General features: G+C 35.2%; 1 protein-coding gene and 1 pseudogene across 3 annotated transcripts in view; one reads left to right on the top strand and one right to left on the bottom strand.

The window, feature by feature from the left end:
- Positions 1–12,650, top strand: part of Smg1 (SMG1 nonsense mediated mRNA decay associated PI3K related kinase) — a 97,179-nt gene that overhangs the window by 36,777 nt on the left and 47,752 nt on the right. For all 3 annotated transcript variants that reach the window (XM_027940968.2, XM_071605464.1, XM_071605465.1), the window contains 13 exons: positions 1,424–1,648; positions 3,972–4,073; positions 5,189–5,458; positions 7,107–7,237; positions 7,344–7,505; positions 7,842–7,960; positions 8,427–8,514; positions 8,602–8,703; positions 8,969–9,109; positions 9,660–9,859; positions 10,441–10,637; positions 10,816–10,980; positions 12,407–12,561. In XM_027940968.2, the coding sequence (XP_027796769.1) occupies positions 1,424–1,648; positions 3,972–4,073; positions 5,189–5,458; positions 7,107–7,237; positions 7,344–7,505; positions 7,842–7,960; positions 8,427–8,514; positions 8,602–8,703; positions 8,969–9,109; positions 9,660–9,859; positions 10,441–10,637; positions 10,816–10,980; positions 12,407–12,561 (2,057 nt within the window). The remainder of the gene's footprint in view (positions 1–1,423; positions 1,649–3,971; positions 4,074–5,188; positions 5,459–7,106; positions 7,238–7,343; positions 7,506–7,841; positions 7,961–8,426; positions 8,515–8,601; positions 8,704–8,968; positions 9,110–9,659; positions 9,860–10,440; positions 10,638–10,815; positions 10,981–12,406; positions 12,562–12,650) is intronic.
- Positions 3,500–3,701, bottom strand: LOC114096935 (small integral membrane protein 11 pseudogene; annotated as a pseudogene).

Here is a 12,650-nt window from a genome sequence, read left to right as displayed (position 1 = left end):
CGATTCTCAGCTCCACATATTAAAAATAACGTTCCATCAACAATTAAAAAATATTAAAAAGAGAGCCTCAAATGTATTTTATTTGAGCTTACAGGATGAAACTCATTGTATCTTTTGATAGCCTGACATTAAAGTCTAAAGATACATAAATTTAAAATACATGGTAGTCTGAGGCTGGCGGTAAAAAAAAGCCAGTTCGTCACACAATGATCCCAAGTCTTAGTTGCACTGCAGTCCAGTGAGTGGTTCAGTTTTTAATAGAGGAGAAATGAACCCCAGTGTACTCTGTTTGAATATCAAAGTAGACCAACATGTCATATAGTCAGAAAAGATTCAATCTAAATGATTAAAACTTTACTGTTTGGATATAACATTAGCTTTTAGGAGTATTTACTTATATATATGCTAAATAAAATGGGATATTAATTATATATAGTTCTTGGTGAGTTAATTGTATATTGGAGCAGAAATGTTAGAGGCTAAAGATAGTTAAACCTTCATGTTATATATTAAACCGTTTAAAATCTGATCAAAATGGTTTTAATATTTGTTTCCCCTTTACTGTTTAAAAGGTGGTTGTTTGAAGACTGTTGGAGTTGAAATTAGGGCATTCAACTCAGATGTAAAACGATAGGAAGGGGACATATTAAATATATATTATTTTATGAGAATCTTTTAGGCATTTGTGAATGATTTTAACAGAATCTTTGTATAGGTTTTAAAAAAAATCCTGTATGTAGTTGCTATTGACTATTACAGAAATATTTTTCAATATCAGTTTGTTCTGTTGTTTTCTTTCCTAAGTTATTTTTATTGGAAATTTGGTACATAAGTGTTGACCATTACAATTCAGAGATTTGCTTGTGTGTGTGTGTGTATCAGAAATTACCTGATTTTTATAATCCTTAATAGGTATTATGTGGCAAGCATAGAAATGCTTACTTTTCAGAAGAGATCATCAGGGGCTGGGGGCATAACTCAGTGGGAGAGCACTTGCCTAGCAAGCATCAGCATGTGAACATCACTGCTAGCTTAAGGAGAACTGGGTGTCTAGTTTTAAAAGATTGGTGACCAAAAGTTGAAGAGCTACATTTCAGTAAGTGTGAGCAGGTTATCCCATGTTAATATTATGAAGACTCTGAGCATTAGCCATGCTGTGACTTTGGGGAGAGATGAAGAAGGGTAATATATAGATGGCAGATTCCATTTTCTGTCACAATAATACTTTGGGGATTTTTCACTTTTTGCATTAAGTAGTAAAGATACTCTTATTACTCAGCTACTGGGATCTAGGAGATTGAGAGACTCCTGGCAAGAAAAGAAGTTAATTTTCAGTTGAAGCTGAGTTAAATAGAAAATATTTTCTTGCTTTGTGGAAGCATGTGAGTTTTTTTAAAAAGCTGCTTGTTTTCCCCATTTGCAGGTTCTGTACAGAGTAATGAGATGTGTGACGGCTGCAAACCAAGTGTTTTTTTCTGAGGCTGTGTTGACAGCTGCTAATGAGTGTGTTGGTGTTTTGCTCGGCAGCTTGGATCCTAGCATGACTATACATTGTGACATGGTCATTACATATGGATTAGACCAACTGGAGAATTGCCAGACTTGTGGTACTGATTATATCATCTCAGTCTTGAATTTACTCACATTGGTATGTGAATTATTGTTTTTGCTGCTTTTTAATGTTTATTTAGGCCCTTAAATTTAAATATGTGTGGAAGAAATTATGGGCTTTAAAAAATTTATTAATGACTTTTTTTTAGTGCATTGAAAAGTCTTGTTTTTATAATCTTTTAGGCTTTTTTTCTAGTATCTGTTAACTTATAGAAATAGCTCATCTCAGCATAGCTTTACCTTTTTTTTCCCATCTCAGCCTCTTCAATACCCCTAATAAGTACTATATGAGAGAAAGTACTTGATAGCTATTTTGAAAGACTGTTGTGTTTTGTTTTCCATATAAAACTTCTTTTATAGTTTTTATTCCTTTAATTTCTTTTTTTTTTTTCCTTTAATTTCTTAACCATAAATAACTCCCACCTTTCATTATGATCATTCTAAAACACAAAAAAATGGAATAGCATATTGGATTGCTGCATACTTGGTACTCAGTTTCTATAATTAGAAACACATGGCCCATCTGGTTTCATCTAGGCTGCTAACCCTGCCCCCTCATTGCGGCCCTTCATCTCCAACTGTATTTGTTATTTTTAAGAATATTCTAGATGACATTCTGCTGAATATTTATACCAAAGTTATGCTTAATTTTTTTGCAGACCAAAGATTTAACCCAGGGATTCTTCACTACTGAGCTTTTTGGTTTTTTACTTTGCGACAGGGTCTCACTAAGTTGAGACCTTTTGGTTTTTTACTTTGCGACAGGGTCTCACTAAGTTGTCTAGGGCCTCTCTGAGTTACTGAGGCTGGCCTTGAACTTTCATTTCTCTTGTCTCAGTCTCCTGAGCCACTGGGATTACAGGCATGTTCCACCACAACTGACATCCAATTGTGTTTATTATTTTAAAGAAAATTCTAGATGACATTCGGCAGAACATTTCTGCCAAAGTTATACTAGTTTTGCTAGTGTTAAAAAAAAAAAATATCCTCATGTTTTACTGTAAAATGCATGTTTCCTATTTGGATGTCTAAACACTTTAATGTCACTGTGAAAAGCCCTTGAAATATAGCTTAGTTTTGTTAACTTTTTTAAATCAATAGACTTTATTTTTTAGAGCAGTTTTTAGGCTTACAGAAAAATTGTGCAGGAAGTATAGGATTTTTATATATCCTCTCCTCCAGCAGTGTCATCCTTTATTAACATTTTGTGCTAGAGTGGTATGTTTGTTAAAATTGATGAGCAGTATTATACATTGTGTTCACTCTGTTGTACATTTTAGGGGGTCCCTCCCCCTGTGCCATTCTGGGGGTGAAATATAGGGCATTACACATGCTAGGCCAGTGCTTTATCACTGAGCTACATTCCCAGCCCTATTCTGTTTTACTTTGAGACAGGGTCTTACTGTGTGGCCCATTCTGGCCTTGAATTTATTAGTCCTCCTGTCTTCTCAGCCTCCCTAGTAGCTGGGATTATAGGCACATGCCAGTGCTTCTGGCCATTTTATGAGTTTTAACAGATGTATAGTGACAAATATTCATTATTACAGTACCATACATAGTAGTTTCACTGCTCTAGAAATCCCTGGTGTTCCAACTAATCATATCTTTTACTTTCTTCAACTCAAACTCTTGGCAGTCCCTGACCTTTTTACTTTCTCCATAGTTTTGCTTTTTTAGAAGGTCATGTAGTTGGAATCATGCAGTAATAGCCTACCCTCCATTTTTACAAAGGCATTTTAATAAACAAAATTCTGATTCTTTCAAAAGCATTTAAAAATTCATACTACTTGAAATTAAAGGTATAGGCTAGGAATTTATCTTCTGACTTATCATTCAGTAATTGTCTGTCTTCTCTTCCTCCTCTGCTGGAATCCACCCAAGCTGACACCTAAATGGCAGAACCTTCAATTTCCCTTTGGTTATCTTTCTTCTCTGATTGCTTCTTCTTTTCAGCCTTTAGATTTTGCTATTTTGCTTCCAGTGTTTTCTATTGGTACATTTCACTCCTGCAAATGCCAGAGAATTAGTGTCTTTGCTGCCAAGATATATAGCAGCAGGGGCATCTATTAAAGAACTTTCTTCCACTTCATGGTGGGCCAACTCTGACTGAGTTCACTCCTGATCAGCATAGTCCCCCAGAAAAGTACATGAGACGGGGCTGGAAGTTTAGGTCCTGGGAGTTCAAAGGTCTGACAGTTGCGGTGACGGATCCTCCAGAACCAGGCTCGACACCATCCAGAACGCGTACACCTAGTAATAGCCTTTTAGGTTGCCTTCTTTCACTTAGCAGTATGCACTTAAAATTTCTCCATGTCTTTTTGTGACCTGATAAGCTCATTTGAAAAATTTTATTCTTTTAGATTGTTGAACAGATAAATACAAAACTTCCATCATCATTTGTAGAAAAGCTGTTTATACCATCATCTAAACTCCTGTTTTTACGATATCATAAAGAAAAAGAGGTAAGTGATACCTTGACAATGACTTAAAATAACTTCCATCATTGAAGAGTTGGACTTATGTTGCTTAGTATGCTACATAAGTGAAACTGAATGAAATATTTCATTTAGAATAGTGATTGAAATGATTACTTTAATATGTATTATTGTAATATATACCTTAATGATGTGCCAGATAATCTTCACATTGTTTTAGTAAATTTTCTTGAAGATAAAAACAGTAGATGTATTTATAAAGTTATAATTTCAGAAGTACTGTGTGTTTTGAAAATAAAAGTTATTAGCTTCTCAGCTAACCCCTATTCATATCCACTACAGACTTTCCAAGTAGAGGCAGGAAAATCAAGTTGGGTGTGGTGTCTGATGGCTGTAATCCCAGCAACTGGGGAAGCTGAGATAGGAATGTCATAAGTTCGAGACCATCTTTAGTGAGACCCTATCTCAAAATAAAAAGACCTAAGGATGTGACTGACTAGTTAATAGCCCTCAGTTAAATCCCCAGTACCATTAAGAAAACAGTCTGGGGATATAGCTCAGTGGTAGAGCATCTTTGGGTTTAAACCTCAGTAATATTACCCACCATCCAAGGAGGGGGGGAAATCAATCTTACACTGCCATTTGTACATGTCTTTTGATGTTGACCTTGTTTTAAACATGGCTATTTAAGAAATTTGATATTGGCAGTTTTGATTCCCAGGTATGGTGGTGAATGCCTGTAATCCCAGCAACTTGGGAAGCTGAGGCCAGAGGAGTGTAACCTCAAGGCCAGCCTCAACAACTTAGCAAGGCTCTATCTCAAAATAAAAAGGATTGAGAATGTAGAGCATTCAGAGTGGTAGAGCACCTTGGGTTTAATCCCTAGTACTACAAAATCAAAGCAAAAATAAAAAAAAAAAAAAAAATTTTTTTTTTTTTGCTAATCACTAATGTGTTTAAGTTCCCTAGAGGTAGGTTTAAAAAAAAAAAAAAAAACAACAGCTAACAGTTTTAGGTGATCTTGACTGTATCAGTCTTAAATTGATGTGTATCATCAGCACTATGCAGATAGTGATTTGTTTCCCATATAATTTTACAAGATTTATTTTCTGTTATCACTTCCCTGAATTTCTCTTTCTCAGGTTGTTGCTGTAGCTCATGCTGTTTATCAAGCAGTGCTCAGCTTGAAGAATATTCCTGTTTTGGAGACTGCCTATAAATTAATTTTGGGAGAAATGACTTGTGCCCTAAACAACCTGCTACATAGTCTACAACTTCCTGATGCTTGTTCAGAAATAAAACATGAAGCTTTTAAGAATCATGTATTCAATGTAGACAATGCAAAATTTGTGGTCATATTTGACCTTAGTGCCCTGACTACAATTGGAAATGCTAAAAACTCATTAATCGGGGTGAGTTCCTAATTGTAAGGACCGTTTTTATGTCTGGTTAAGCCTTCTTGCATATTTACATATTTTATTTAATATCATGTTATTATGTCAGCAGAAACAGTCTGTAGCAAATGGCCATACTTAGGACATGCACGGATAAATGAAATTGGCAGGAATGTTTTCGTGTCATTGGATATAGCTGTTTTCCTTTAAACAAATATTTTATATTTCTTCAAAATATTTTTTCATGAATTTCTCCTATAACAATAGCAGCTTAGGAAAAATTTGTCAGCATTTTCCATAGCTCAAATGTGTGTTTTTTTAAAAAAATTATTTATTGTTTAATTCATTTAATGTACAGTCTCTTTCTTGCTCTGATACTTTTTTCCTTTCCTTTTCCTCCACCAAAGATAGTACTTACCTGTGGTCTTATATTTTAATTGCCTGTTTTTCTCTAGGAATATTTATGTATTCTTTTTTAGAATAACAATAAAGGTTTGTTTTTTCCTTTAAGAAATTTAAAGTAGCCCTGCTTTTGATTTATAATTATTGCCTGTGGTGTATATCTTCCTCCTTTTGAACCTTGCAGAGTTGAAAACATTAATTTTAATAGAAAGTATTGTGATATAATTAAGGAATGTTTTCTAAGAGAAGACAGCAAAGTCATATCTCATCTTTTTGTGTTTGCTCCCCATATTGTGTGACCAGGTTGCCTTGTACCATCTCACAGCTGCTGCTTCTCTCATAGCCAGTGTCAGATTATGTTTGGGTGCTTTATTAGACTTTTCCCTTCTTTATATACAAAAGCTTGATCTTTGAGGAATTCACATTGTGTCCAGATTAGAGGAGGTTTGTGTCCCTTATTCTGGAAACAAGGGGAGAAAGGATGAGAAGAGTGCAATCAGGTGGAATGGAGTTTCTTAGCAGCAGAAAAGGAAAGGATGGAAAAGGCATAAAGTTCAGAGATGTGCCTTGTTTTGTTTTTGACAGGGCACTTTGCTATTTGAAGTGTGTCAAAAAATTAAGGAAGTGCAGGCTATCATACCAAAAGGTAGAAAGGGCTTTGCTTAGATTTTGGACTGTGGGCCAAATGCAGTCCAGCTCCTGTTTTTTTTTTAAATCTCTACTAAGGTTTATTTTACATATTATGCAGTTCTCATTTAAATTGTACAATTGAGTGAATTTTAGTGTGTTAGGAATTGTGTGATCATCACCACTCTGCATCTGTTTTGTAAAGTTGTATCAGGACACATCAGTTCTCATTCCTATGTTTTGTCTGTAGCTGTTCCTCAGTGTAGTGGCAGAGTTGAGGAGTTGTCACGTTATAACAGATGCTCTACAGCCTGCAAAGCCTAACATTTGCTGTCTTAATCTTTAGAAAAACTGTTTGTAGAGACCCCAGGTTTAGTGCGATTATTTCCAGATCTAAATTTTATTTTTGTTTTAGAAATGTCTACAACTGGGTGCAGTAATGGGCACCTGTAGTTCCATCTACTTGGAAAGCTGAGTTAAGATTGCTTGAGCCCAGGAGTTCAAGACCAGACTGGGCAACATAGCGAGACCCCATCTCAAAAAATAGGGTCCAGACTTATTTTGAAGGATAAACTCTTTGTATGCTGGTGTGTGTCTTGGAGGGAGAATAAATATACTTTCTTTCGTATACTGTCAGATGTGGGCGCTGTCTCCAACTGTCTTTGCACTTCTGAGTAAGAATCTGATGATTGTGCACAGTGACCTGGCTGTTCACTTCCCTGCCATTCAGTATGCAGTCCTCTACACGTTGTATTCCCATTGTACCAGGTATTGTACTGACAAACCTTTCATAAGAAAAAAAAATTATTTTTTAAACTTGCTTGTTTCTTTTTTAATTGAAGATGAAATGGTGAGCCATACTTTTGTCTTTCAGGCATGATCACTTTATATCTAGTAGCCTTAGTTCTTCCTCCCCGTCTTTGTTTGATGGAGCTGTGATTAGTACTGTAACTACAGCTACAAAGAAACATTTCTCAATTATATTAAATCTTCTGGGAATATTGCTGAAGAAAGATAACCTTAACCAGGATACAAGGTAACTAATTAATAATTTTTAATGTTAACTCTTCCAGACTATTTTCATTCACCTTTATAATTTGGAAATTAGAAATGTTGATTACAGAGGTGAGAGAGCAGTGTCTTCATTGTAAAACACTTTATAATTTGGTTTTATTACTTTATATTCTTTGCTACAATTTAAGCTACTTTGGGGAGGTTTTCTTAAAAGGCACCCCACCATTTTGTAAAAGCAAGGTTTGTAATTTGAACTTTTGTTATTGACATCTTTAGAAAAACCAACATTAAGAAAAAGAGAGTTCTTTTGTATTTTTTTTTTTTTTAAATATGAAATCAAGTGTTTATTTTGTTTCAGGAAACTGTTAATGACTTGGGCTTTGGAAGTGGCTGTTTTAATGAAGAAGTCGGAAACATATGCACCTTTGTTCTCTCTTCCATCTTTTCATAAATTTTCCAAAGGCCTTTTAGCCAACAGTAAGAGACTCAGATGTTTTACTTTTTATCAGCCCTTAAAAAGAAATAGTTGATGATGGAAGTAGACAGTTGAGCACTTCCCCTGACCTAAAGGTTTATAATCCTCATTTTAATGACATTTATACAATCAGGCTTGTTTTTTTTTTTTTTTATTTGTAAGTATTTGAAAACAAAATTGTTTTAAGTGATACATTTTTAAGCTTATGTGAATGTTAATACATTCCATGTAGTCTTCAATTTTCCCCCAGAAAAAGTTTTGTATGAAGATGGGTTAGCTTAAGTGAATTTTGTTCAATGTATCATTTTCCTAAATGTTACCACAATGAGAATTCCAGGCAACAGTGCCTATAGTCTATAGCAGGTGTTCCCTGTTTGTTGACTCTATGAATGGATTCAGAAAATTAAGACATTGGGTGTGTGATTTCTGTGGTGCACTGAAAGTAAGTTGTCTTTTCATTTTTCATAGCCCTTGTTGAAGATGTGAATATCTGTCTGCAGGCATGCAGCAGTCTGCATGCTCTGTCCTCCTCTTTGCCAGACGATCTCTTGCAGAGGTATGAACTAGAGACTGTGTCTTCTGACTCTGCCCTAATGATATAGGAATGTTACCACATCTGCTTTGTCCTTTTCCTTTTTCATAGGTGTGTTGATGTTTGCCGTGTTCAACTAGTCCATAGTGGAACTCGCATTCGACAAGCCTTTGGAAAGCTGTTGAAGTCAATTCCTTTAGATGTTGTTCTAAGGTAAAACAATATTTTTTGGAGCACTGTAATTTTACTACCTAAAAAACGTGTAGTTTAGGAAAAGGCAAATTGCCATATTAGTGTATTAGTACCACTTCTCACATAGTGCCTCTTCTCAATGATTAAGAGGTTCCAACATCTCTGTGTTCATTTTAAAGTCAGTTTTATCTTTTTTACTTCAACTTAGGAGATAGCCATTTACAGGATGTGTTGATCTTTTATCCAAAATATTTTGCTTGACAATGGTTTCATTTTCTGTCTACAGCAATAACAATCATACAGAAATTCAAGAAATTTCTTTAGCATTAAGAAGTCACATGAGTAAAGCACCAAGTAATACATTCCATCCACAAGATTTCTCTGATGTTATTAGTTTTATTTTGTATGGGAATTCTCATAGAACAGGGTAAGACATTTCTTTGACTATTTCTTCTGGAAAAAGTGATTTTTTTTTAGGAATATCTTGATCTTACACCAAGTTTTGAGGAGAAAATGGGTCCAATGTGGCAAGATAGAAAGTAACAATCTTCTCAAGTGGGTCATTTTAGTTTTCATCAATAGGAAATTTGCTTTGAAGATAGCATCTGTAGAAACAAAAGTGGCCCTTGAAATTCAGTGGTGAAATTGATTGACAGTAAGTGATATGATTGTCCTCAACACTTTGGGGAGTGGGTGGGGGCAGAGATACTGTGAAAATGCTTGGTTTCATTGGATGAGTTTTATCTTGTCCACCAAATTGTCATGAGCCATTTACCCTGATAATTCACCCATACCACCCCATCTGCTTTAACAAAGATTTTAAAATGAGAGATGAGAATATAGTGCCCCCCAATTTCATAGGTTTTGTCTTATTTTTGTAGAAAAAAATTGTAGTTCATTCCATTCCCCTTGTAATTGTTTTGGATGTTTAAAATGAAGTTGTTATTGTTTGTTAAATATGAAACTGTTTTTCCCAGGAAGGACAATTGGTTAGAAAGATTGTTCTATAGCTGCCAGAGACTGGATAAACGTGACCAATCAACAATTCCCCGCAACCTTCTAAAGACTGATGCTGTGCTTTGGCAGTGGGCTATTTGGGAAGCAGCACAGTTCACCGTCCTTTCTAAGTTGAGAACTCCATTAGGCAGAGCTCAGGATACCTTCCAGACAATTGAAGGTAACCAGCTCTTCTTGCTCTTGGAACTTTGCAATGCAGATAACTTTCAAAGATTTAGAATCAGATATGATGAATTTATCTGTTAAAATAAAGATTGGAGAGTATATGTTTTTTTTCTTTGCATCTTGTAAGTAATTTTTAGGTAAATTTGTTAGAATAAGATTTCATTGAGCTGGACAAAGTGGATCATGCCTATAATCCCAGCTATGTAGGAGGCTGAGGCAGCAAGTTCGAGACCAGCCTTGGCAATTTGGAGACACCCTGTCTTAATAAGTGAAAATGGGATGCCGTTGTAGCTCAGTAGTAGAGCGCCCTTGGTTCAATCACCGGTTTGGGGGGGTGAGAAAAGGATCAGCTTTCATTGAATAACTATATTGGGTACTGGAGTTTCTCTTTTTGTTCAAAACCTTAGGGGATTTATATGGAGAAACCATCTTTTCCCCCTAAAATTAAAAATCATCTTTATGTTGGGATTTTTAATTTCTTAAATGATGGATAGACAAGCAGAGAGGGTTCCCACTTACTTATAGATAAAACCTTAAAAGAATAATTTTACTTTAGAATGTTGTTTTTGCTTTTAGGTATCATTAGAAGTCTTGCAGCTCACACGTTAAACCCTGATCAAGATGTTAGCCAGTGGACAACTGCTGACAATGATGAGGGGCACAGTAGCAACCAGCTTAGACTTGTTCTTCTTCTCCAGTATCTGGAAAATTTGGAGAAATTAATGTATAATGCATATGAAGGGTGTGCTAATGCCTTAACATCACCACCTAAGGTTGGTTTCAGTGGGATAGTGTTGCCTTGTAGCAGCTGCACTGTCAAACATGGTACTATATACAAAGCTGAAATCACTATAGATTTGTGTGCGTGTGTGTGTCTGTGTGTGTGTATTTGTGAGATCTATACCTGTAATTTGAACCAGTGCTGAACTCTTCTTTCCTTTCATGATTAAGGTCATAAGGACTTTTTTCTATACCAATCGTCAGACTTGTCAGGACTGGCTAACCAGGATCCGCCTGTCCATTATGAGGGTTGGATTGTTGGCAGGCCAGCCTGCTGTGACAGTAAGACACGGCTTTGATTTGCTTACAGAAATGAAGACAAATAGTCTGTCTCAGGTAAAGGATGTGTTGGGGATTCATTTTAAATCTTCATTGGAGAAAGTTGGGTTTAATTTATTTGCTATGACTTAAACTTTAGGTAAAATAAGCTAAAACTTATTTCCAAAGCTTGCAAAAGGGAAAACTGCCAAAGTCACCTATTTATGTTTTCCAAATAAAACATACTGAAAATGTGCACATCGTATGCTTAAGGGCTGGGGCTTTAAGGGTAATTATAAGAAATTTTTCTGTGAAAAAAATAATTTTATAATGTAGGTAAAAATGCTTGAGTAATTTTGTTACATGTATGTTTACAATAACTGCAATCCAAAACTAATAAAATATTTACTAATCTAATGTCAGTATTCAAAGACACAAAGTTAATCATTCATTAATTCATGTTTGTTTCTTTTTAATGTCTACTTTTTGTTTACTCAAAGTATAACTACTAGAGAAGCCATAGGTTAAATATTTAGCAACTTTTGTTTTCTTAGTTCATATAATTTATTGTAGTTTGGTACTAAACAGCATTATATAAGTTATTGCCCCATCAGGAAAAATAAAACATACCATGATTGTCAAAGGTAGATGTAGGTCTAAGTTTTAGAACAAAGAAGAATGTGAAACTAAGAAGAGGAAATAAAAAAGCAATCAATCACTCATGGTGACCACAAGAAGAAACCCAAAAGAGAGTCTCTCTTTTACAGATATTGATTTTCTTCTCTAAATTAATAAAAATTATTTTGACATAAATTATACTTTAAAAAACTAGAAACTCTTCAAGTAACTACAAATATGTTTTTGTTTACTTTAAAAATGTAGGCAACTTTTTTGAGGGGAGAACGTAAAAGCTAATACCCATGTGCTGCTAAAGTTCTGTCATTAATCTTTTTTTTTTAAGTTTGTAGATGGACACAATACCTTTATTTTTTATGCGGTGCTGAGAATCAAACCCAGTGCCTCACACATGCTAGGCAAGTGCTCTACCACTGAGCCACAACCTCAGCCCTATCATTCACCATTTGTTGTGTTTTTTTCCCCTCTTCACATTTTTTTGAAGTGGGTGCGTTAAAGTTATACATAATGATGGGATTGGTTGTTACATATTTATACATGCACACAATATAACAATATAACTTGATCAATATCATTCCCCATCCTTCTGTCCTTCCTCTCTGCTCTTTACTCACTTGTCGCTTTTATTGTGACTTTTAAGAACTGTAAGTTAATAATGTGAAAATATTTGGTAAAAACATTTGACCTTAGGCTTAGTTTGTGATGAGTAGTTGTAAATTTAGTAGGGTTTTGCTTTGTTATGTTTGTGGTTCCGCAGGGCCTTGTGCACACTAGGCAAGCACTATACCACTGAGTTACACCCCCAGCTGGAATTTGAATTTTGATGGTATTGAGGTCTGTGATAAATTTTTCTAAATGCTATTTTCAGGGGAATGAATTGGAAGTAACCATTATGATGGTGGTAGAAGCACTGTGTGAACTTCATTGTCCTGAAGCTATACAGGGAATTGCTGTCTGGTCATCTTCCATTGTTGGGAAAAATCTTCTCTGGATTAACTCGGTGGCCCAGCAGGCTGAAGGGAGGTAAGTTGGAAGAAAAGAAATTGATAATAGGATTGCTTTGTGTTTAAATCCTTTGTATTGCTGGCTAGCATTGTAGTTAAATGTTAAAG

The sequence above is a fragment of the Marmota flaviventris genome, chromosome 19 (genome assembly GCF_047511675.1).
Source record: "Marmota flaviventris isolate mMarFla1 chromosome 19, mMarFla1.hap1, whole genome shotgun sequence".
Lineage (NCBI taxonomy): Eukaryota > Metazoa > Chordata > Mammalia > Rodentia > Sciuridae > Marmota > Marmota flaviventris.
The sequence above is the reverse complement of the archived record's forward strand: the minus strand, read 5'-3'. Positions and strand labels throughout refer to the sequence as shown.